At 40.1% G+C, this 25,903-nt stretch overlaps 1 protein-coding gene across 1 annotated transcript; it reads right to left on the bottom strand.

The window, feature by feature from the left end:
- Positions 1 to 6,600: 6,600 nt before the first annotated feature.
- Positions 6,601 to 20,078, bottom strand: LOC129187973 (INO80 complex subunit D). The gene is made up of 10 exons (XM_054787853.1): positions 19,621 to 20,078; positions 18,017 to 18,263; positions 17,190 to 17,920; positions 15,820 to 15,916; positions 15,513 to 15,737; positions 15,188 to 15,321; positions 14,911 to 15,044; positions 14,598 to 14,839; positions 12,912 to 13,069; positions 6,601 to 11,189 (listed from the first exon to the last, which is right to left on the bottom strand). Exons 2-10 carry the CDS (start codon positions 18,232 to 18,234, stop codon positions 10,183 to 10,185), a joined length of 2,946 nt encoding a protein of 981 aa, XP_054643828.1. The 5' UTR covers positions 18,235 to 18,263; positions 19,621 to 20,078; the 3' UTR covers positions 6,601 to 10,182.
- Positions 20,079 to 25,903: the final 5,825 nt, after the last annotated feature.

Below are 25,903 nucleotides of genomic sequence, written 5' to 3'. Positions count from 1 at the left end.
AACATGACAACGACCCCAAACACACCTCCAAGACAACCACTGCTTTGCTAAAGAAGTTAAGGGTGAATGTGATGGACTGGCCAAGCATGTCTCCGGACCTAAATCCTATTGAGCATCTGTGGGGCATCCTCAAACTGAAGGTGAAGGAGCACAAGGTCTCTAACATCCACCAGCTCCGTGATGTCGTCATGGAGGAGTGGAAGAGGATTCCAGTGGCAACCTGTGAAGCTCTGGTGAACTCCATGCCCAAGAGGGTTAAGGCAGTGCTGGAAAATAATGGTGGCCACACAAAATATTGACACTTTTGGCCCAATTTGGACATTTTCACTTGGGGTGTATTCACTTTTGTTGCCTGCAGTTTAGACATTAAGGTCTGTGTATTGAGTTATTTTGAAGGGAACAGTAAATTTACACTGTTATACAAGCTGTACACTGACTACTTTACATTGTAGCAAAGTTTCATTTCTTCAGTGTTGTCCCATGAAAAGATATAATAAAATATTTGCAGAAATGTGAAGGGTGTACTCACTTTTGTGACATACTGTAGGATAATCCATAATGCCGCGGATAGAGAACATACAAATCCTTTATTTCTAAAATCACAATTATTCAAATTTGCTGGTTTAGTAAATTTTCAAAACGGCTAAAATTATGCATAAAGCAAACCATAACCTGCTACCCAAAAATGTCATACAATACTTTTCTACAAGAAGAGTGAAGGAGAAGTATGATCTCAACTTACAATACTAAAATGCTGTGGGTTTTTAGCATTGTTCTCATGAACACGAACTGCGATGTGACGAGAGACAATTTTAGAGTTTTACAGCCATCCCTTGCTACACTGCTGTTTGAACATTGCTCCCTCTATTGGGGTTTTTCAAACATTAACAAATAACCTCTGTTTCCTGGTTGGCTATGGCCTATTAGTAACGATAAATGTGCATATTTAAACAAATTGTAGGGGAGTCCGGGGATGGTTGTAACAAAGGGATAGTTGTAAACTCTCAGTTTGACCAATCAGAAACGAGCTGTGGTGATGTCATCAATACAGTCCATGCCCAGTTAATTGAGCTCACTGGTGAAGCCTCATACCTCCTAGTTTGAAAACTGCCTGCTCTGGAGCCAAAAAACGATTTTTCAGGTAAGAAAGTAAACATTTTCGTCACAGATATTTTTTGCATGGTGTCCATTGTGTTGTAGATACAATATTTAAACTTACATAAACTCAAGTAGTAGCTTGTCCAGTTTAATCTGATGTGTTGCATTAGTGCTATCTTTGAGGCTAAATGCTAAAAACGTTAGCATGGAGAGGGTTGTAACTCTTCTTAAAAAGTGTTACAGCCTTCCCCTTATGTTGACATTTTGACTCCTCGGACAATGAAAATGTCTGTATTGTGTGCTTGGAGCACTTTGATAACTCACAGCCAGGGGAAGTGTGGATCATTGTAAATTTTGGGCCCATGAAGCCTGCACCCCAGGTAAGGACAACTACGTTTGCCACAACTTCCTATCTAATTAAACATATGTATTATGCCTTAGGCAGTTTGCTTACTGAGTGATTTTGCGCCTCAAAAACACACTGCGGAAAAGTGTTTTTTAAATTGTTCAATAGCCAGTTCAACTGTTTAAATGCCTTTTAGTACTTACTAAGTACGAAGCACTGTTCAAAAATGGTTTGTTGATTGTTCCACAGATTTTCACATTAACCTGTTTCAGGCTACACACATGCACACACACCAGTTTATACTTTATTATTCATTATTTTATTTATTTTATATTATATATACTTGTCTATTTTATTGTATTTATTTTCATTGTATTTAATTTATACTTTTTATTATATTATTATTTTTATATTCTTAACAAGTTTATGGTTCTTTCTTTATTATTCATTAAAGTGCTTCCATACATTTATGTATTAGTGTGGATCTTTTTTTAATAATAATAATAATAATAGTAATAATCATTCATTTTTATTTGTTGGCACCTTTCAAAACACCCAAGGTCACCTCACATGCAATAAAATAATCATAATAAAACATACAAATAAAAATAATAATTAATATCAGTAGATGGATGTGTAGTGGAAGAGCGTTCCAGAGTCTGGGTGCTGAGCAGCTGAAAGCCCGAGCACCAAAAGTATGTCAACGAGGGGTGGTGAGCGGGACAGGGTGTGTTTTTAAGCATAATAATTTAATTGTTACATCCATCCTAATATAAGCTAATAAAGTAAAATCTGAGGATTTAACCATACTAAAAAGATGGTTTGATAAAAACAGACTATGCCCGAACCTAAATAAAACTAAAATAATGCTATTTGGAAATAGCAGAAAGGATACGTAAGCGCAAACACAAATTGATGGAGTGGACATTGACAGGGCAGACGAAAAAAAATTCTTGGGGTCATAATAGATGATAATATGAACTGGAAATCTCACATTAAAAATAATATAATAAAATATAAAGTGGCAAGAAATACCTCAATACTAAATAAAGCAAAGTTTGTTCTGGACCAAATATCACTCCGTACGCTCTATTGTTGACTGGTATTTACATATCTACCTTATTGTGTGGAGATGTGAGGTAATAACTATAAAAGTACACTTCACTCACTAACCATGCCACAAAAAAGGCCAGTTAGGATAATCCATAACGCCGCTTATAGAGAACATACAAACCCTTCATTCCTAAAATCACAATTATTAAAATTTGCTGACTTGGTCAACTTTTAAACAGCTAAAGTTATGCATAAAGCAAACAGTAACCTGTTACCCGAAAACCTAAAACAATTCTTCTCAACAAGAGAGGAGAAATTTGGCCTTAGGGAAAAAATAAACTTAAAACCCTTACACGCACGGACAACGCTAAAAACCTTCAGCAGTTCAGTATGTGGAATCAAATTATGGAGCGGATTGAGTAAGGAACTGAAACGATGCACTAAAATGAGCGATTTTAAGAAACAGTACAAGCATTTGATGTTTATAAAGTACAAGGAAGATACGTCCAACACTTAACATCCAATACTAAGTCTAATCACTCTCACGCTGACCCCACTAACGCTTCAGTTCTGCTGAGTACATTATCTGTACTCACTCATCATCAAACTGGTTCTGTCAACTATTAACCCTTTTAGCAGTTATCTTTTTATTATTAGCATTAAGTCTTCTGTATAATTTATTTGCAGTAAGTGTATAAACCTCGACTGTCATCATCTCTTTCCTATGTATTCACAATTGGCAAAGACTACATTTGGAAAACAGGAGGTGAGCAAATGAATTGCGACTAATGTCAAACGGATGAGTGGTAGGATTAAGTAAGCTCTGCTTCTTCCTACTCTTTTTTTGGACATGTGGAACTGTGAACTGTACTGTGTGATGTACTCAGGTGTAACCTGTATGCATGTTCAAAATGAATTCAACCATTACCATTACCACTTCCTCAAGTTGCGTTACAACTCACCCTGGTACTGGGGTAGGTTGTAACAACAGACCTCTTTGTGTTTGACATTCATTTACATATTCTGTGATGGTTTAGTAGAAGTCCAAGTGTATGTTGTTTATAGCAGACAAATACGGGTACCTCATGCCAAAATTTGAGATCTCTAGCAGAAAGAACCACTGAGTAACACTTGTTACTATCATTCCCGGTCTCCCCTACGTACATCTTCAAGAATAAAAATGGCTAAATAAACTAAAATACAAATACAGGATAAGCCTTTAAAGGGATAGTTGAAATTTTTTATGACATAAAGTTGTATGGCAGTCCCATCAGCAGTGCAGTTCATCAATGGTAACTTACTCCCCACTTGGTCCCGTGGGCCCAGTTCTGGTCGGATTTGCTCGGGCCGCTTAAGTAAAGAGTTTGGCTTTTCGAAACATTACGTGTTCAAAAGAGTAATACATTTACATCACAAAAATGCCTCCTTGAAAAAATCAGACCTCACAATCGCTCTGCGTTACTTTCTCTCTTCCGTCCGCGCACTGTCGCCTGTCCAATTGCTCGCATCGCGGCTATCTTGTTTACGTATGTGTTTCACAGCGGATGAAGATGCAAGCATCGCAGCCATCTTCATCATATACAACACATTTACGACGGAAGAAAGAAAGTAACGCAGAGTGATTGTGAGGTCGGAGTTTTTTGAGGAGGCGTTTGTGTGATGCAAATGTATTACTTCTTTGAACGCATATTGTTTTGAGAAGCCAAATTCTTTAAGTGGCCCCAGCAACTAACCGGAACTACGTTCCTCATCACCAAAATCTGACCAGAACTGGGCTCACGAGAACAAGTGGAGGGGTAAGTCACCGTTGATGCACTACACTGTTGATGAAGACGTCATACAACTTCATGTCAAAAAATCCCAACTATCCCTTTAAGACCACCAACTTGTGGATGTAGTATTATACATTGTAGTATTCTACCTTGGTCACTAGGTGTCAGACGTCACTATCTGTCGGCCATCGATTCTGCTCCCCTGCAAGGTAACCTGTCTCAGATTGCTTATTTTCTCTGATTATATCGACTATATTGGGTAATGCCTATGTAAAGGTGATTAGACAGGTTTTATTTCATGTCTAGATGCCTCTAATGTAATTTTTTTTTACATATTTAGATCATAAACAGGTTTTCTATGCATTAACTACGAAAATATTCTGTTTATAAAGGACTTAACCTCGTGATAAGCGAGGGATTAGTGTATTACCTTTTGTAAAAGCGTAATTTTTGATACAGCTTTGTATTGTATTTTGTTATGTGACCATATACTGTATGACCACAAAAAAAAACTACAGTAGTACCTCGCATAACATAAACCTCCTTTCACGTAAATTCCACTGAATGTAAAAATTTATGTAAAGATTTTGCATCGTATTATGTAAGAAATTCCATATAACGTAAAGCGTCAAGTCGGTGCAAGTTTTTTTTTTTTCAATCAACTTTATTAATACAGTCAAACCTGTCTATATCGGCCACTAAAGGGAAACGGCAAAAGTGGCCGCTATAGGCAGGTGCCCGTTATAGACAGGTTGGCGGCCATTTTGAATTTGTGCGGGCACATATTAACATGTCTGTGATTAGAAGCTTGTTGTGTTTGCAGATGCACATAATTATACTGTTACATGTTGACCAGTAGAGGGCACTGTGGGACTGTGTATAAAAGTTGTAAAGAACTACTAGGTTAATAAACCGCTGTTAATAAAGCGATTAAAGTGCATCGGCGACGTGAGTCTCTCCTTCCCCACAACAAGGGGCATTACAGTATTAACCAGTGCACATTGTCTCACACCAGGAAATAAACGGTGTCACTGTTTGCAACAAGCTCCAAAGAAAACTTTTGTTTTTTATGTGGAACAACTGACAGTTTGTGTGGATCTTGTGAATGATTGTGACTGAGCTAGGACTCAGTAATTAAAGTCTACACACGACTGCTTCAGTGCTTAAAAAACGAAACTTTTTCGTGCACGAAGCTTCTGCTTGAGTCTGTATTTTGGCCGCTATATGCGGTCAGATATTGACCAAGGGATACAAAATGGGTGGCCGCTGGCCGCATTAGACAGGTGACCGCTATACACAGGGTCTACAACATGCAAATTTTCTGCGGGGGATTTTTTTTTTTTTTTGCAGCGGCCGCTATAGGCAGGTGGCCGTTCTATACAGGTGGCCGCTAAGACAGGTTTGACTGTACATTGGTGCAAGTTCAGACTAACAGAGTACACTTGGTGACGCCTTCTGACGCTTCACGCTCTCATTGGCTGATTATCGGGGCACCGCCTATGCTCTCATCTCATTGGCTGACTTATACAGCATGTACATGAGTTTGTGTGAGAGACAGGTTTTCTCCCTTCAACCTCCCTTCCTCTTCATAGTCGCCCTTAAACTAACTTATACAATTAAGTTAAGTTACAAATTAAAATTTTGCACACAGCATTATCATGTAGTGCGTGTGCATTTGTCTGTGAGACCAGCTGACTCTTAGACTGTTTGAGTCGCGTTTCGACTCAGACTAGTCCTCCTCCTCCTTCTCCTCGTACTCTCCACTTGCGTGCTCCTGATCAAGACATCTCGTGAACGGTAAGATTGTTTTTGTTTTTCAGTTTTATTCATTTACAGTAATCTTATTTATTACCTTATTTTATATTGGAATGTTACTCTACTACGTTTATGCTACCATTTTCTTATATTTTCCCACCATATTTGGTGGACTTTGAATATTTTGAAGGGCCAAAGGGGTGAGTTTGGGAAGATCTTGGAACGGATTAAGCTATTTACATGTATTTTACGCTTCGTATAACGTAAAAACCTTATAACAAAGGTTCTCGGAACGGATTATTTACGTTGTAGGGGCGTACTGTAATTTTTTTTTGTAAAACATTTTCTTTTACAGTGGAACCCAGATTCACGATGGGACAGTTTGACCTCGGAACAAATGAATTCACTTGAATGAATTTCCCTTGAGTGCGGGTGTCTTCCCACCGTGTTGTGGTTGACAAAATACACTCTGTCATTGGAGTCCACACGCCTCTCCCAACCAGGAGGAAGCAGGCCAAGAGGATCATTCTCAGCCGATGCAGAGCAGAGGTATCTCTGGTTAAAACAACCACTAGTTTTTTTTTTGTGTCAGCAAATACCTCACAGCAAGTTTTATTTATACATCCAAAAACAAAAGATCCCATTTCTCACACTATATACAGATATTACATACAGTGTTTGTACACATATTACATAACTTGTACACAAGAAAAATAGACATAAAAATGTAAACCTTTGTATACAAAAAATACCTTAGACAAACAAACGCGGACCGATAACAAAAGGTGACTCAATTTCGCTAATCTGTAGCTTTTCAAAACCAAAAAAACGGTACATTCAATGAATATGGAATTTGTCAGCCATCTCTCAAAATACACAGTTGCTTTTTTGTTCTTCATCGAAGTCAGGAAAGTTGTGGCGCAGTGACTACTCATGCTAGACATGGCTACAGCAGTATTACCTCACTAACGCAAACATTTATGCTTTTTAGTTAATGTAATAACACTGCAGTCAACTGGGAAGCCAGGCGTCTCTGGAACCGAGCCTTCTCACAGCTGGAAATCTGTGAGTTGATGACGTCGGATCATTTCATGAGCATGCCAGCCAAATTGAGAATTTAAAAAAGAAAAAAAAGCAAAGCAGGACAGACATGAAACGTGAAACACGGCAGGCTTAAATCCTTTCTGTTCTGTGCAAAATCTATGTTGAAGTACAACACTAAAAAGAAATGCATATATTCCTATGTTTTATACCTTGGACTTGTCTAATATTCATCTGCAATCTCTCCTGGGGTTATAAAAAAATAGTCTTCATCAGAACACTTCCACGATTAAATGACGACGCGCACGGCAAACAAGACATCAATCCATCCATCCATCCCTGTCACCCATGGAGTCCAACGACCCGTTTGATTCAAAAACTTGCTCTACGTTCTACACGTTCCACTGAATACATGGCAACTATTCCCGCTGTTTTGCTACTCAAGAATTCACCCACAAACCCCCAGGATAGAGACCGCTACTCTAGACACGCAATACACAACAACGCCTGATATATCTACCCAAAGAGCCATCGCTGCCCTGCCGTTTGAAGACGTCTCTTTTTCTACCAATTAAAATCCGGATTTTGCATTATTTATTTATTTTTATATTATTTATGTATAAAATCGGCTTAAAAAAAAACTGCGCTCTTGTAGTAAATGCATACATAACACATTAGCCTTCAGCATGGTGCTACAACTGCCTGGTAGGAGACGAAAGGTTTCGATGCAAAGAACTTGCGAAGTTGACACAAACAAGATTTTATCGCGCAACAGTGTGACGGAGTAAAACCACACTCCCCGACACCTGAAGAGCTGCGCTTAGGTGACGAGTTGACAGCTTGAGGCTAGCGTTGCTCGAATTAAAAGAACTGTATGCTGCAGATTCCGCCAACACCAACATCCCAATGTACGAATGGCATTGTATCCCGCCTCTTCCTGCTTTGCGTACATAAGATGTAACACACACACTTGTTAATCAACGATTAACTGAGTATTCAATGAATCGACCATCGTTTTGGTGTTCGATTCATAGTTTTTGATTTACAAACGTAAATATCCTCTGATTTCAGCCTCTCAAATGTGAATGTTTTTTAAATTTCCTTTGGCATTCATCCAAGCAGACCTATTATCTTTGTGTTTAAACGACTAACAGTTTGTGATTCATATCGATTTGGTCCATCTAGGCCCTCAGCGATTAATCCATACAAGCTTCAGATTGATCGGCTAAGAAAATAATCGGTTACAGCCTTGGTTACCTTTGTTGATTTGGCTAAGTTTAGCTACTAACGTTAGCTATCATTGAATGAATAGCCTAGCGTAACCACACAATGACTCTCCATATTCGGGCCGAACGAAAATTTCTATTGATTTTTATTCCGTTTAATTCATCATTGTGCAGAAAAAAGAAAAAAAATCGATATTTTTTTTTTTTAGACCCATGGTGTCCAAACGTTTTCCACCGAGGGCCGAATACTGAAAAGTCCGAAGATGCAGGGGCCACTTTTACATTTTGCTAAACAATCCCATCTAGGTATGCAGAAGAAATAAGAAATTAAAAAAACAGCCTGCATCTCAGCTTTATCGGTAACAAAGCATATTAGTATCAACCTTTTTTTTCTGAAATTACACGTTTTTGCTGGGTTTTTTAAAAATATTTTTTTCTCGTAATATTTGGACTCTATTGTAATAATTTCTTCCCAACCTAATTTTCCAAAAATTGCAACTTTAATCTTTCTCTTCCCCATATTACATAAAACTACTGCCACTGTATTTTTTCAAGTTTCCTTGTTTCATCATATTTTTAGATTGTGCCAAGGGCTAATATAAAAAAACCCCAAAAAACTAAGCAACCACAGACCTTAAATGACCCCTGGGCTGCACTTTGGACAGTCAGCCCCGTTTTAGTCCAGTACATTCCATATGCTAGTTGGCGGCCATGTTCTTATATTTATTTAGATTTTTTTTTTTTTAAGCCATTGGAGCGAGTTACGTACAGTCCCTTTAGCTCTGATTGTGTGTGGACGTGTGGTCGCTGCTTTGAGCCTGGCTGCTTCCTTAAAGCTTGTTTTGATGAATCAGTTAGGGCCCTAGACGGTCCTAATATATGAATATTTGATATACATGTGAACCAAACACAAACGTTAGCGGTGTGGACCGACACATATTAGAAAATACACAAACGTGTTGATCAATGTCTTTCAAAGTCAAAGCTGATATTTGTGAATATCTTGTTTCGCCTAAAACACAAAACAAGATAATAGGTCTGTTTTCATGGATAACTAAGGAAATTAAAAAATATTCGCATTTGAGAGGCTGAAATCAGAGAATTTTTACATTAAAAAAAAAAGAACCGATTAATTGTTGCAACTCTAGTGAAGTTTACACATTGCACAGCCAAACTAGCCGGCATCCGTTACACAATGTAAAAAATAAAAAGAATGTGTGAGGACAGTACAGAAGTGGGCGGGGTAAAAAAACAAACAAAAAAAAAAAACACCTGATCAACAACACCAGGTGAAGCTACATGTGACCTGACCAATAAAACATCCTGCAGTGCAATGCAATGCTGACGTCAATGTGTTTATTGCTTTAGTATTCAGTAACCTGTGTGTGTGTGTGTGTGTGTGTGTGTGTGTACTGGGCAGCTCAGTCGCACAACCAACGGTGAGGTCAGACATTTATAAGAAGAAGAAGCAATAAATGAGCACATATACAGCATACACAATATAAAAAAGAGTTTTAAAAGGATTTTGGTGAATTCATGACCGCGTCGAGATCAGAGATTGCGTGCCACATAGTCACGTGCGCTCGTGAAATTAAAAGATGGTGACGTTGCTCAGGAATGAAACAGGCAGATGTACTCCGGTCAGTTGCCATCCTTCTTCACCTCTAATTACATCACTGACTGTAACCCCCCGCCCCGCGCCCCACCAATTCCGCCCCCGCCTGACAAAATCACAAGGCATCAAACAAGCGGACTGAATCTTCTAGACTGTCTGGCTGCTAAAAAGAGAAAATGGTGATGAGGTTGTGCAAAGTCATGATCAAATAGTGCACCGTTACCACATGGCGCCGAGGTGGGCGGGTTCCAGGTGGGAGGAGGAGTGAGTCTACGTTCAGTTGCTCTGCGTGAAAGGTGTCGCCGCGCCGTTGGCACTTGCGCCAGCGCCAACGATGGAGAAGCCGGCTGGGGGCGCCGTGGAGCTGTGGCTGGGCTGCACGTCGTTGGGGATGCCGCTGTGGCAGGCCAACTGGTGGCCGAAGGCCGCGCTGAACTGGGGGAGTTGCAGTTTGGGCAGCACGGATGTCAGGGGGTCGTGCGAGGAGGTGGGGGGGAGCATGGTCGACGACGGTGGCAGCGGCGCCGGGGGCACGGCTAAGCCAGTCAGGCCGCTCTGAGGCATGGCTGAGAGTGCCGCCATGGGCTGCTGCAGCGTCACAGAGTGGGTGGTGGCAGGTGGAGTGGAGAGGGAGGTGGATATGAGATGACTTTCTGATCCGATGAGATTCCCAAACTGGGTCGGATCGGCGAGCGGGAGGTTGCTCCAAGAAGAGCGCGGGGGCTCCGGCACGCCGCTGAGAGGCACCTCCAGAAGGAGGGGGGCGTCCGTGTGGAAGGGGCTGGCGTGGGGCGAAGGTATTTGGTCGCTGTACGGGGACGGCACGTGCTCGCTGTAGCGGCCGCCTTGTGGCGACGACGTCATCACTTCCGACTTGATGTTTGGAGGGTGTGCGCGGGGAAACAGCCGCGCCGCGGCCTGAGTGAGCAGCGAGGTGGTGGGGGGAGCGGCCGAAGAAGTGGATAATGTTCGGGGTAAGTCTGTGGGCTGAGATGGCGGTGAGGGAGGGAAGTGGCCCCCGGTGGACTGCAGTAGATTGTCCTCTAACTCCAGGCTGGGAAAGTTCTCACTTGGGATGCGACTGCTGAGGATGTCCCCCATGCCCCCCGGCTGCACTGCGCCGGGAAAGACGGCCATGGCTCGGTGGTCCACTCCTTCTGACGAGGTGAGGTCTCCTATGGAGGTCAGGCACACCAAGGAGTCCGGGTAGGACCCCATGGCCTGCAGAGCACGCACCAGCTCCTCGGCCTCTTCAGTGGTGGGCAGCAGCTCTCCGTTCTTACCTGCACAAACAAACAACGTAAGCCCACCATTGCACCAAACAGTACACTTCAGGCATCACCTAACCAACATAAATACCAGGAGTTTACGTCATCATAGTGGCCCTAAAACACAGCACAACCATTCCATTCTTGTCTTGTTTCGTGGTTGACTACAACCTATTAGTAAAAAAAAAACAAAAAAAAACACACACACATTTAAGCTAATTTTACATTTTTTGGCCTAAATTAAGCATTTAAGCATAAAAGTGGCTAAATGAACGAAAATACAAATGTAAAGCATTCAGAAGACTCATTCAAATATGTGATATGTAGTATTTTACACTGGCCGCTAGGTGTCAATAATGTTACATTGATGAGATAATAATGCAGAACAGAACAGAAAGTAAAATAAAAACTTTCCCAATGATAATGTGCATGTCTATAGTATGTCTTATTTTCTATAGTTTTCTGTGCTATAACTCCAAAAATATTTAATGTATAAATAAGGAATCCTACTTTGCGGAAATTCACTTATCACGGCCGCGTCTGGGACCAATTAACCGTGATAAAGGAGAGATTACTGTATAGCCAAACTTTTGACAAAATTTTGCCTTGGTTTTTGTACAATACTGCATGATATAAGTTTTTAACTTCTGATACGATACCGATATTGCAACCTTGGATATCGGCCGATACTGATATTTATCTGATATCAACACGTATCATACATACATTTTACGACTTATTTTGTAGTGTGGAATGTTAGAAAAGACTTGATCAAGTGATATTACTCAAACAGAGAACAACAGTCAGCAACAGTAGGTATGACAAACTGTAAGGGGTGTAGTTTTATCCACAATGTAGTGGCAGCTAGGAATAATACTGTATAGCGAGGATCCAGGTGCTCAATGAAACGTTAAACCCGGCGTCACTCACCACCGACAAGGGCTCGCTCTTTTCTGTTATAGCTAATGACTTTTTGCCATCCTGCGGGAGTTTTCCGTATGATGCTGCTTCATATTTGCGACGAAGTTGGTCGTATTAAACTTCCCCAGCACTGTACCAGCACGGAAAACTTGTGCATAAAAATGTTTTGTACTCAGCTGCAGTGTCTTTCTAGTGCTACTTGGCTAACATTACACCTGCTCTTTGGATACTGCTGGATAGCCATGCTAGGGCGGAGTCTGAAAACGACTGCTTGTATCAAGAGCGCCAATATCAGAGTTGAGATGCAGGCCAATATTGTTTTTTTTCTACTGATATCAGCCTGATATCAATATCAGATCGGGACATCTGTAGCATGTAACAAACTAGTCTGTTTGCCCTTCATTATTCTCTATAATATGTAGTTTTGATTAATATTTTGGGTGCCCTGGAATGGATTAATTGGATTTACAATATTCCCTATGGGAATATTTTTTCATTTTTTAAGAAAATACATGCACGTGGCATGGCAAATTACAAAAACTAAACGATAACCGATTACTGGATTAATCGATGCACAGCAGCGTGTTCACCTCCATCCTACACAAGCGATACCGCACCGCCACTTAACTAAAGGATGCTGAATATGGGCTGGGTTTAACATTTTGTGACCTTTTCAAATCTTTAAAACCACAGAAGTGAGCCTAAAGTGGCTGTTACTGATCCCACCGTACTGTACCAACATCTCAAACTGAACCAGAATTTACTACTTAGCGGAAGCACAGCTTTTGTTAAACCAGAACAAACTTGTTAGATGACCTTCAAACAGGTCAAAATCCTGAAGGTCATCCGGTAGCCTGGGTAGGACATCAGAAAAATCCTCCTGGTTGAGCTCCAGGTCGTTGGGAATGTCTTCCATTTCATTGGCGATGTCGTCTGGGAGCTCGTCCGTACTCAGTTCTGGAGTGGAGGGGCTCCTGCCGAACAACAGATTGATGTTAAAAGCGGCGCACGACACACATGCCCACGTGTGAATGAAGTACAACAGGGGTGTCAATGTGTGGTCCTGGGGCCATTTGGGACCTGCAGCACATTCAAAAAATATAATTTAACAATAAAGCGAACAGCAGCAAAAATGGAAAAATCAGCCGTAATTCTGCAATAATAAAGTCAAAATATTAAGAGAAAAAAGTTGAAATCTAACAAGAAAAAGTTGTAATTTTATGAGAATAATGCCATAGTATGAGGGAAAATAACTTCATTTTAATAGGCCAAAGTTGTAATATTCAAGAAAAAATAGTCGTAATATTATGAGAAACAAAATAATGAATAAAGTTGCAATTCTTTGGAAAATTAGGTTGCTGAAAATGTTATAAAGTCAAAATATTATGGGAATAAAGTCATAAATTGGAAAAAAAAAAAATCCATCAGAAATGGAAAAAATAACTAATTTTTACAAGGATGAAGTCAAAATATTAAGAGAAAAAGATTGTACACTAAGTCACCTACTAACGAACATCCGACGTGCGAACTTTTGGAGATATAAACACAAGCAGACTAGTCTATATTTTCATGTGTTTTGCCTTATAAATACATATTTATACTGCTACATGCTTGACCAGCAGAGGGCACTGTGACACTGCTAATGGGACCAACAGTGGGAGAACAAGAGGAGGAGGAGGGGAGGAGAGAGAAAGCTACATTGTAGCTCTAAGATACAACCAGGACAGAGCGTGTGATTAAAGTTTATGAAGAGTTAATAGGCCTGCTTAATTGTACACCACCCACAGAACACTACCTCTTTTAAAAGAGTCTAACGATGACAACGATTTGTCCTTTTTTTCCTATAACTCCTCCTCCACTACCAACGACGTATGCTCGACCACTCCTCTTCAAAGGTAAATAACATTTATCATTACGTATTATATCATTTTTATTATTGTTTTTTTCATTAATTATCCTCATTAATATTACTACTGCATCCAAACTCATATTTACATACATTATATACATACGCATATACTGTATATGTACAGTATACACTTACATGTAGTACTTATATCATTGGTAATATTACCTTTTCCCCTACTTAAGAAAAATTCGACATAAAAACGGTCGTCTGGAACCAATTGTGTTTGTTAGTTGGGACTTAGTGTATTCTAATGAGGAAAAGTCGCAATTTTACAAGAATAAACTGAATATTATGAGGAAAAATACTGTTATTTTAGTAGCATAGAGTTGAAATACTAAAGAAAAATATGTTCTTTAAAAGTCATATGAGAAACAAATAAAATAAAGTTGTCATTTCTGGAACATTTAGGTTGGGGAAAAGTTATAATATGGGAATAAAGTCAAAATATTGTGGGAAGTCATAATATTAATATAGTTCCTTTCATTTTTTTGGAATTTGAATTTTAATTTTTTTTGAATTTTTTTGTATGTGGCCCTCACTGAAAAAAAGTTTGGTCACCCCTGCAGTATGGAATGTTCTCCTTTCTAGCACACCTGATGCTGGCCTGTGAGGACATGGCAAGGCTCATCGGCGGCATTCCCAGGTTCCCCTGAGGCAGCGCGGGAGGAATGGGTTTCTGAGGCCTCCTCGGCCCTCTCCTCTTCTTGTGTTTTTTGGTGAGTGCCGGTGGTTTGGTCTTTTTGCGTGGCCTACGCTGGTGCTGCTGCTGCTGGTGGTGGTGGTGGTGGTGTTGTTGTTGCACCCGTCGATTGCCGTCCCCGCGTAGGAAGTTATCCTGGGGAGACAATTTTTGAGACAAAATAAAGACGCGCTCAAGACATCACAAAAGATGCACCTTGAACATACCATCTTTTTGGCATGCTCTTCGCAGAGCGGTGTCTGGTGCGTGATATCAAACACGGGAATGGAGCACTGCTGACCATCTGCGAATTTGGCTGTGCAGCTTGCAAACAGCTGCTGGGAGCGATTCAGCAGAATGTCTGATGAGAACAATAAAGGAATAAAAAAATGGAGGGGGTAAGGGGAGCTTGTGGTGGGGATGTTCCAGCAGCTAACTGTATCGGACCACATGTTCGACCTAAGGAAGCAAATCAATGCAGTGCAGTTCACGTTCAAAGGATACGCTGAAAACAGTGTTTGGTAAAGGGCAGCGCTCTGTTGTTGCAGGCCTGTCCCTTTGTTGTGCCCGTACACGTCCCTGTGTCTGCGCTGTGCCGTCTTGGAGGAGAGCCACTGTGGTGATGTTCTGATCCAGCACTAAAAACAAGCACCAAAAAAAAATGTCAATCATGTCTAAATATCAGGACAATGCCTCATGAGTGAGACCTTTTGTAAATTGTTTTAATGGCTATGTTCACACATACACAGGTACAGTGGTTTCTGTTTTCATACTCTGTATAGTTCAATATAGAACTTGCTAAAAAAAACTAACTATTCCAAGTTGTTACCTTGATGTCCTGTGAGAGGAAGTGTGCAACTCCTGGATCAACTGCCCGGCACAATCGGGGTTTTTACTGGCAGCGTGCAGCAAGGCTTTGCGGAAGGCATAACGGTATCTCTTTTGGCGGATACTTGCCCTCTCCTGCCTGCACATGTGCTTGTACTTCTTCTGCAGGTACGAGCAAAGCCGCAGTAGCCGTGTTCTACGGGAGGAGCCCCGGTCTTCCTCCAGCCTGTTTTAGGAGACAATCGCCAACGTGAAGAAAGAGGTCTGGTGGATGTGTGTGTATGTGTGTTAATGTTTCTCTAGCTGACCCGTTCGGTGGTCTCCAAGAGCTCAGGCCAGGAACAAATCTTTCAGCTTCATCTTCTTCATCATCACTATCAGCGCTGTCTTCTGACCAGTCCAATCCTGGAAGAGAGCCTGTTAGAAAACGTTCATGCAAAAAAGCCCCCCCAATTTTTTTTTTTCCCTCTGAAAATGGACTGTTTTTTCCGCAAAATTCATCCAGACCAACGTAAGTTTTTTTTTTCCCTTTTTAAATAATTATTAAAGTTAATAATGAAATATAAAAAGTTACAAATTAATAATAATTTTATTTTTATTTATTTTTTCATTAATTTAATTTATTATTTTAATTTATAAACACATGATAATACTGGTCAAATAGCATACATGATGTATGAACAGCATACATGAACCACTGTTGGAAGAAAAAAAAAAAAAAGCCCACAATTTTTACGTTTGTCTTTATGCATCACTGATAATGTATTTTCTTTAAGTGTTTCACACTTTTTTCGGCGGTCCTTAAACACACCATAGTTTCGGCTCCATCTGTTCATGGCTCATTTTACATTATCATTCATCACTGTTGAGTACCCAATACATTTTATACTTTAAATCTGGAGCCGAATCTAGTCTTTGATTTGAAAATCAAAATTGATCTTTGATTCGAAATCAGAGAATGTCAACATCAAGCTAGCAGGCGGGTTTGGAGGGGTGGGGAGCGAGCCGTAGGTCAAAATTGACATTTTATGGGCCTTTTTATCAATTACCCTCGGGTTTTAGCCATTCGCTGGTGGTCCTGGAGCGTAACACTCGTGATATGAGGAGGTCTACTGTATTTCCTCAAATTTCAGCCTCCACTCTAATAGACGCCACGTCATATTGCTGGCATATGCACCGTTAAATGGACGCCTCCTTTTGGCTCTAACTGCCTTTACTATGACTGACACTGCTTGCAGAGCAGACATGGCATCTGTAAAGCTGAAGCTTACAATGGAGTTTAAGAGCATAACATCTAAAAAAAAACAAAAAACAAACAAAGTATAAAATAAACACTATGTCACCGATAAACAGACATGCAGTATCACTCAAAAGTTAGACACACTTGCTCATGCTGTAGAACAGGGGTGTCAAACTCGTGCCATGGAGGGCCGAGACACTGCAGGTTTTTTTTCCAGCCAGTCACTAAAGCAGGTGATTTTAATGATCGACACCTTCAGTTTGAGGGAAGGAGCTCATCAATTAAATCACCTGCTGAAGAAACTGGTTGGAGAGAAAACCTGCAGCGTCTCGGCCCTCCAGGGCACGAGTTTGACACATGTGCTATAGAATGAGAAAGTGTGTCCAAACTTTTGACTGTATGTTTAAGAGTGGTGGTGGATAAATGACAATGAAGCACCTAAATGGGGAAAAAGATCTCCATATTCCTGGTGTCTCTTGGTGCAGAGCTGTACCAGATGTTGCAACCTGGCCAGACAGCGGGCCGAAGGCGAGTAGGAGGCGGGCCGCATGATGACCATGTGACTGGAAGCAAAAGGTGTTTTCCTGCCGAGCGATGGCCCCGAAGGGTGCGCCGGACTGGGTGTTGCATTAGCAGGTATCCCTGGAGGCAAAAAGTTGACCGTCTGAGGAGGTGGTGGATTGCATAATAGACCCTGCTGTTGGGACGGCTGGAGAAGACCTGACTGCTGCCGTGGGGGGTGCGTGCTGAGAGGTGACGGAGGGTGGACGCGGGGGACAGGGGAGGGACTAAAGTGCTCAGAGGGTGTCTGGAAACGGTCCGTGTCCTGGCAGAATTTCTGGTTCAGCACCAGCCGACTCTGCAATTTCTTCTTGATGGTGCTGCTTTTCCGAGGGGGGCCTATTTCTTCCCCGTCTGTGTCGCCCTCGTAAAAGGCAAACGGGTCCAGGAGTTCTCCATCGGAAAGGGCTAACAGACGCGCACAAGGGGGAGATGGTGGAAGTTCGTTTAGACCGTTGGAAGCTTTCAGAGGTAAAGACGGCACTGTTATGTTGAGAGCCACCGACTCCAGGTGTGCCCGGGAACGCATTTCTTCCAAAGCGTCATGTTTCTTCTTGCGTTCCTTCTTGGGAATGAAGCCAAGGACCTGCAGGTGGCTGTTGCAGTACCTGTTAAAACAGTTTCACACCTTCAACGTACAAACGTGCACTGTATTTGATGAACATTATATGACTACGGAGCACAACACAAGCAGGTTTACACACCTGCGGTCCTCTGACTTTGGGATGGGGTTGGTACACCGCTGACTGTTGTACTTGGCCACGTATTCACACTGCTTGAACGGGGCCGTCTTATCCTCCAGAACGTGTCGGATGCAGAAAGCGTAGCCATTGAGTCTGCGTTGCTTGCAGAGCTTTGGGCTGTATGAGCACAAGGGCTTATTGTCCACCTCGGAGAAGTGTATGTGTTTGCCTTCATACATCACGTGACTCTTGTCCTTGACAACATCAGCTGATGGGATAAAGTCAGGGAAAAGAGAAAATTCCATTACTAACGCTTCAAAATGAGGGTATGACCATGTGTGCACATACATCTTAAGAGGACATAATGTAGTCTTTTGGAAAGGCAGGTATCAAAAGGTAATATGCTTGTGCAGCGTAAATTCAATGCTTCAGTGTCAACTACATCAACCCATACTGTATTATTGTTTAAATACCACTAACACAGTGGAGAAAAGTGGCAACCATACCACACTTATTTGCTGTTTGATGGAGGTGAATGGAATTTGAAAGAAATGACCTAAATTAATGCAGAAGGCATGTACTTGTATATATGTACCGGTTTGCAAGTACACGTTTAATAAAGCAAATATATAGTAAAAATGAGTAATCTCAAAGTGCTAGCCGTCAAAACATCCATCAATATGCGTGTGAAGTTTTAGTTAATGTAAACATTGAGCTCCAGGTCACTTAATAAATCAGAATTCATACCATCATTGACTTTTAAGTGGTTTCTGGCTGAAACTGAAGGCGGCACGGTTCTTCCGATAACTAAATACGCATAAGGCACATACGTGAGGGTTTTAAAAAAAAAGGCTAGTATGCTCATGTTATTGATCAATGATTGTTATTATAACTATATACATGGAAACGTCTGTGTCCGTGGAAGCTAACTTGTCAATATTAGCATGTAGTTAGATGAACAGTTTCGAAACTTTGTTTGGCGCTAGAGTGGACGTAACTAGGTATGACGGCCACCTATGTCTTTATTCACATTCACATTATCCACATATTTTAGCCACTGGTTATTTTTTTAACCACTAGACTCGCTATATCAACTCACCATAATCGTTAGCTAACTAGCTACGGAAGCTAAAAACACAAATTAGTAGGCGGTAGCTAACCAGGAAACGGAAACCTCCACAAATGGCGACATTGCTAAAAGGTGCATAAATACATTTTATTTTTTTACGTCAGCGTGAACGGAACATTACAAATCATTCAAACTATGTCACATTTTATTTGCACATAATCGTTTGATATTTGCAACCTACAACTTGTAACAAAAGGGCTTCGTTTTAATCTAAGGCCTGTAGTCGAGGGTCGAGTTTAAAATATATTATTAGTGATTCACATGGTAACGTAACGACACATTAAGCAATATTTAAAGATATGTTTATATCCCAAGTCGACGCAGCGATTTTATTTGGCAAAATAGAGACTAAAATATCCCGAAAAATAAATGGGCGGAAGAGGCCCTTTAGCTCCAGTTGGCAGCGGCCTCGAGTGGTAGTCCCCGCGCTGGCTACAGTCTACGCTACACGGCATGGGCATAAATCAAGGTCGAGGATGTGGAGGAGCTCGCTTACCTTCAACTGGTATGGGCCCTTGTACGGTATTCGCTCCAGATAGACGGCCGAAATGTCTATTACGATCAGCTAGGCTATCCGTGCATCGATATCCGAGATAGAATAACACAAGTGATCTTCATTGGGCTCAGTATAGCTTCATTTTCGGATGCATGTAAAATAAGCGCTCGATCAAATTATAGGCAGTAGGTAGGCTGCTAAGGATTTTGTCAGATCCACAGCAGACTCCCTCACAGCACCACTACAGGCACTGCGGGGACATGACAACAACCCGCTCGACAACGACAACCTCTCCAACCATATTGGAAATTCAACTTTCTTAGAAGACCCCACTGTGTACAAGTCAAACAAAAAGTGTGACAGTGTCGTTGACATTTTCTACATTTAGTACACATGTGTGCAGAGAGGTCCTGGCAGTGTCGGTGAAAAATCCACCTGAAGTACAGCTAATTCATCTCTGTGAGAGTGTGTAATCTGCCCTGCTGCCACATTCATACTGGCTGTGCACTGATGATGGACCACGTGTCAGGTACCAAAACACAACAGCAGCTCCATCCATTGCGCCCCTGCATCATTGACATTTTTAACTTTTTCTTCAAAAATGTTACACTTGACTCCTGTTCTGCAATGATTCAGAGTAATAAAAGTATCTGTCTGATTCACCATGATTTCTGCTGAAAACTGATATAATATTAAAAATGATTACATGATACAGGAAAATGAAAACAATACAAATGTAAACATGACAACGTTGTATACAAAATTGTGCACAGGATATTTTCACAGATTTGGTCAGACCTCCAAAAATTGTACACAAATAGGTGTGAAAGTGCATCAAAGATGGCTTAAATTCACATTTGTGGCCTGTCACTAATGAGAAAATGTCTACACCAGGGGTGCTCACACTTTTTTAGCCTGCGAGCTACTTTTAAAATGACCAAGCCCCAAAGATCTACCCACTACTATAAATATAGAAAGTATATATATTTACTATATTTATTTAAAAAAAAATGAGTAGGTATTTATATACGATATACATGTATATCAGGAGTGCACGCACTTTCTCAGAATGTAAGTACAAGTCAAAATGATCTACCTCTTTCTATAAAACATATAACATATACAAAATATAACAAGTAAACTCTGAAATTATATTGTAAATATTAATGATTAGTATTTCACATTCACATTTTCAAAGTTTACAGGTAATGAAAGTAGTTGCTATCATAATTCACTTCACTATGGAAATAAAGACAATTATACATAACTCCTAAATAATTGTGTACATAACCTGAGTACTGATAATATGTCAGTCACATTAGCTATGTAACGTTCATGAGGGCACACAGTTCATGTATTACATCCAGTTAGCATTTGCTATCAAACATTAGCCATAATACAAGAATTTAAAATGATTACGCAAAAGACAATGCAGCCGAAGTCAAGGCAACACATTGAAAAGGTTTCACCAATGGGCACATTTTTAATTTCATCGTGAAATAATAGCTTAAGAAGCGAACGTGTAGAAAACACTGATTTCTGTAGTAGAGTTAATGACCTGAAGCAAAGCTAGTCAACAATACACTTTTTTTCTACGTAACTAGCCGCTACAAGTGAACAGATAACTTTTGTTATATAGACATATTATATAGACCGCAGAGTTAGTTTATCCATAATCAGAATAATAAAGATGAAAGTTGCATCTTCGTTTGTAGCTTGAAACGCTGCGGGGGAGCAAGCGTGAATCAGGAGGGGCGCTTAATGTCAGCTGACTGATGTCATATAACAACAACAAAGTGACGTTTACGCAATCGACCCAAACTACCTTGGCGATCTACCGGTAGCTCGCAATCGACGTAATGGCCACCCCTTGTCTACAAGGTTAATCCAATACAGTAATCTCTCGCCACTTCACGCTTCGAATTTCACGGCTTCACTCTTTCATGGTTTTTCAAAAATATTAATATTAATTAATAAATCATACTGTTTCGTGGTTGAATACAGCCAATTAGTAGAATTTTACACCTAGATTAAGTATTTTTTAAGCATAATAATGTCTAAATTAAGTAAAATACAAATATAAGGCAATCGGGCGAAACATTGAAGGACATTGTGATGATAGGTAGTATTCTGCACTGGTCACTAGGTGTCAGTAATGTTACTGTATTGTTGGGTGAGACACAAGCATCAGACTTGATTGCCATAGAACAATGAGCTTTTATTGCAAGTTTGAATGATCTCACAACACAATAATCCCTAACACAGGCTACTGTTACGGCTGTAACCCACACTAAGGTAAAACTCAACTCTGAACCCTTGACGTCGCTTCTTGTCTGCCCCCTACCCCCCATTCAGAGCCCCTAGCACTGGAACACATTTACAGCAGCACACGTAAGTTTTAAATGGCTTCTTTTCTCTTATGTCTACTAAATATGGTAATACAAGTGTGAAAGTGACCATAGGGGTGTTATTTCATGTCTAGAGGGCTCTAATATTGTTTAAAATTGTATTTAGAGGGCCGTAAACTGGTTTTGTATGCTCTAACTATAGAATATTTTATTTATAAATACCTTAATCTACACTACTGTCATCCTACTTCGCAGGTCGGGTCTGGAACCAATTAACCACGATGAAGGGATAGAGGGATTACTGTAGTTGGTTCCACTGTATACAGTATTCTCAGTGCATTGAATCGATCACAACTGGACTGTGTAGGTTGTCTTAGAAGATGTTTCCCCTCCCACTCGAGCAGGTTGCGTCAGTTCATGCTCAAAGACCAAGTAGGACAGCTCAAGTCTGACTAGATAGGACAGCTGTAGTCTGAGGGGTTAGTGCAGGATCCAGAGTGTTGATCCTCAAAGGTAAGAGGCATGCCCAGAAATGAAAGAAGGTGTGTCCTATCTAGTCAGATGAGCGCTGTCAAATCTACTAGAGCATGAACTGATGAAGCCTGCTCGGATGAGAAGCAAAACGTCTTCTCAGACAACCTCAATAGGATTGAAATGCTTTGAAACTCCAGATGATGCAGAGGAAATATTATATTGAATGAATACATTTCTGTTACAGCAGGGGTGTCCAAACTTTTTACATCAAGGGCCACACAGTTAAAAATGAAAGGATGCAACTTTGCCACTTTGATACTTTGTAAAGCAACACAAGTAGATATGCCATGAAGTTATATATATTTCAAGATAAAGCGCATCTCAGCTTGGTGACATAAAATACTGTAGGTGAAAAAGCCTATTACTATTAGATTTTATTCCAATAATATTTTAAGTTTATTCCCGTAATATTGTCACTCTTTCCCCATCTAATTTTGTTTTGTTTCTCATAATAGTACAACTTTTAAAAAAATATAATGTTTTTATTTAATATTTCAACTCTATGCTACTAAAAAGACTTTATTAATCTTTTTAATTTTAACTTTTTTCCCATTTCTGATGTTTTTTTGTTTTTTTTTTACTTTTGTGTCGATTTCTACTTTCTTCTTGTTAATTTTCTTCTCGTAATATTATTACTTTTTTCTCATAATATAATAACTTTTTCCCCAACCAAATTTTCCAAAAATGATGTTTTTTATTTTGTTTTGTTTGTTTCTCATATTAGTGCGACTTTTAAGAAAACATGTTTTTATTTAATATTTCAACACTCATGCTACTAAAATTGCATTATTCCTCCTCATAATATTATGAGTTTATTCTCGTAAAATTGCAGCTTTTTTCTGGTTAGAATATCACTTTTTTCTCTTAATATTTTGACTTTATTTTTATAAAATTACAACTGTTTTTTTCCCCATTCAGTTTCTCCTTTCATTTTGTAAATTTGAGTTTCTTAATATTATGACTTTATTCTGGTTATATTATTTATATTATTATTTCTTCTCGTAATATTATTACTTTATTCTCATAATATAATAACTTTTGCCCCCAACCAAATTTTCCAAAAACGACAGCTGTATTTTGTTTTGTTTGTTTCTCGTAACATTACAACTTAAAAAACAAAGCAAACTATTTTCTTTCATAACTTTATTCTACTAAAATGTTCTTTTTCCTCACAATATTAGGACATTATTCTAGTAAAATTAGGAGTAATTCTCATTAGATTACAGTCATCCCTCGCAATATGATTATCGCTCCCTCGCTATATCACGGTTTTTCAGATATTAATTAATAAATGATTGCTTTTTTGCGGTAGACTATGCTCTATTATTACTCAAAACATATTGGAATACAAATGAAATGTAGTATTCTGGTCTCTAGATGGCAGTAATGGCACAAAACATTTAGGCCCTGTCCACACAGGATGTTCCCGGGATTTTGTTTGCCGGGTTGGAAAAAAATTGCGTCCACACTGTGCCGGATTAGTAAATAGTTGCATCCAGCTGAGAACGGATCACTGGGTGAAAACCTTGTAACACACAAGGCACACCTACTTGTGGCGCTGTAAACAAACACGCAGAAGCAACCATGTGACACACCATACTATAGAAGAAGAAAGAACACGTGCATAAGTCCCTCGTCCTCTGGATTCAAAGGCTTGTCTAGACTTATGAAAAAGTGGAAGTACATGTGCGTCATTTTGGGAATATGAGACAAGAAAATACTGGGAAAATGTCGACTGCGGTGAGTCATAACACTGGAAATATTCATATATTATGGTGGCTTGTCGTCAACGCTCACTTCTGGTCATGTGAAAGAGACGGGTCGCTGACGTCAAGAAGAGCGGATTGCTTGTCTATACAGAAACGACGAGCTGGTGTTCTCAGATTTTCTCACTCTGAAAGCCGTTTTCAAAAAATACAATTACAGGGCACCAACAATGCCGGTTCCTCATGGATGAGAGACATAAACGATAAAATACTCTGCGGTTTTGACCTGAAAACGTTTTTGTGTGGACAGCTCCTGAGACATTATCTTACATTACATTACCTTAACAGTGCATTAAGTCATGAAGTCAACCATGGCATGTCTGACAGGAGAGAGTAAAAAAAAATTCTCCCATTTTGTGTGGAAGTGGTAAGTTTTTGGCTTCTTAAGTTTAGAAGAAATAAATTTGACTTTCGACTAAATTCGACTAAATTAGCTCTCTAGCTCGCGGCTGTCTTGAGTGCCTGCAGCATAAGATTTTCAGTGTGGTGTAAATAATAAATAATAGAAATGTAAAGGTGACTATAGGGGTGTTATTTCATGTCTACAGGGCTCTAATAATGTTAAAAACCATATTTAGAAAGTCATATACAGCTTTTCTATGCTCCAAGTACAAAAATATTTCATTTATTATCGTAGAATCCTATATTGCAGAAATTCATTTTTCGCAATCGGGTCTGGAACCAATTAAGTGCTATAAATGGACGACTGTGCCGTTTTTTCTTAATATTTTTACTTTATTCTTGTAAAATTACTGCTGATGTCCCTGGGCCGCACTTTGGACGCCCCTGTGTTACAAGATCTCGTTTGTCATTTCTTGATGGCAATCCTCTGCCTTAGTTGCACATTCATTCAGCATGTAGCAGGCACATCCCCTTCTTGAGCTTTCTCTTTCACACCCTTGTCCATCACCGGAGAGGCTGTGCGTAACTGACCTGTGAACGAATGAGAGCAGATTTAAAATTTGCACACATGTAAATGTTTGACACATCCTGGAAATGGAGATCTAGCAGCACACCTGTCACATGAAGATGTTCTCCAGACTGTGGTCGGACTAAAGGACTAATGAGCAAAGTCTGAAAAAGACATAAACCTTGACCAAAAGGCCCACGTAATAAGCAAAATTGGAACTATAAGCTTTGGCAGTGGCTCCTTCCCTTCTAGAAACATTTGAAGGTTGACAACAGCTGACCTTCGACTACTTAAGGTAGTCGGCTTCCTCAGTATCATCATCATCCATTAGTATTCTACTTTATCAAGGGGGGGTGTCACTCCATCAAGCCTAAATGACACAAAAATACACTTTTTCATAGATTTTTTAAATTTTTTTAACTCAAAATAGGGCTACCTGGATGTGCCTCACCTCAAATACTCATCAATAATGATCTTCCTGTCCTTCTTGGCTTGGCTTGGATGAGTCACAGCTACTGTGCATAGCCCTCAGCCCTCTGTGTTCACATAGGTGCTACATTTCTCAGTACACGCAGCTCCGGGAAGTATGATATCACAGCCATTGGCGGACCTATGTCACCATGGCGACTTGGGAGGCTAAACAAGGAGCACAGATCGCTGCGTCACCTAAGAAAGTAGTGTGACATCAGACCATACCAGTGAGACAGTGTAATTCCGTAACGGAA

Source organism: Dunckerocampus dactyliophorus, chromosome 9 (genome assembly GCF_027744805.1).
Source record: "Dunckerocampus dactyliophorus isolate RoL2022-P2 chromosome 9, RoL_Ddac_1.1, whole genome shotgun sequence".
Classification (NCBI taxonomy): domain Eukaryota; kingdom Metazoa; phylum Chordata; class Actinopteri; order Syngnathiformes; family Syngnathidae; genus Dunckerocampus; species Dunckerocampus dactyliophorus.
Note: the sequence above shows the minus strand (reverse complement) of the source record. Positions and strands in the feature narration are given on the sequence as shown.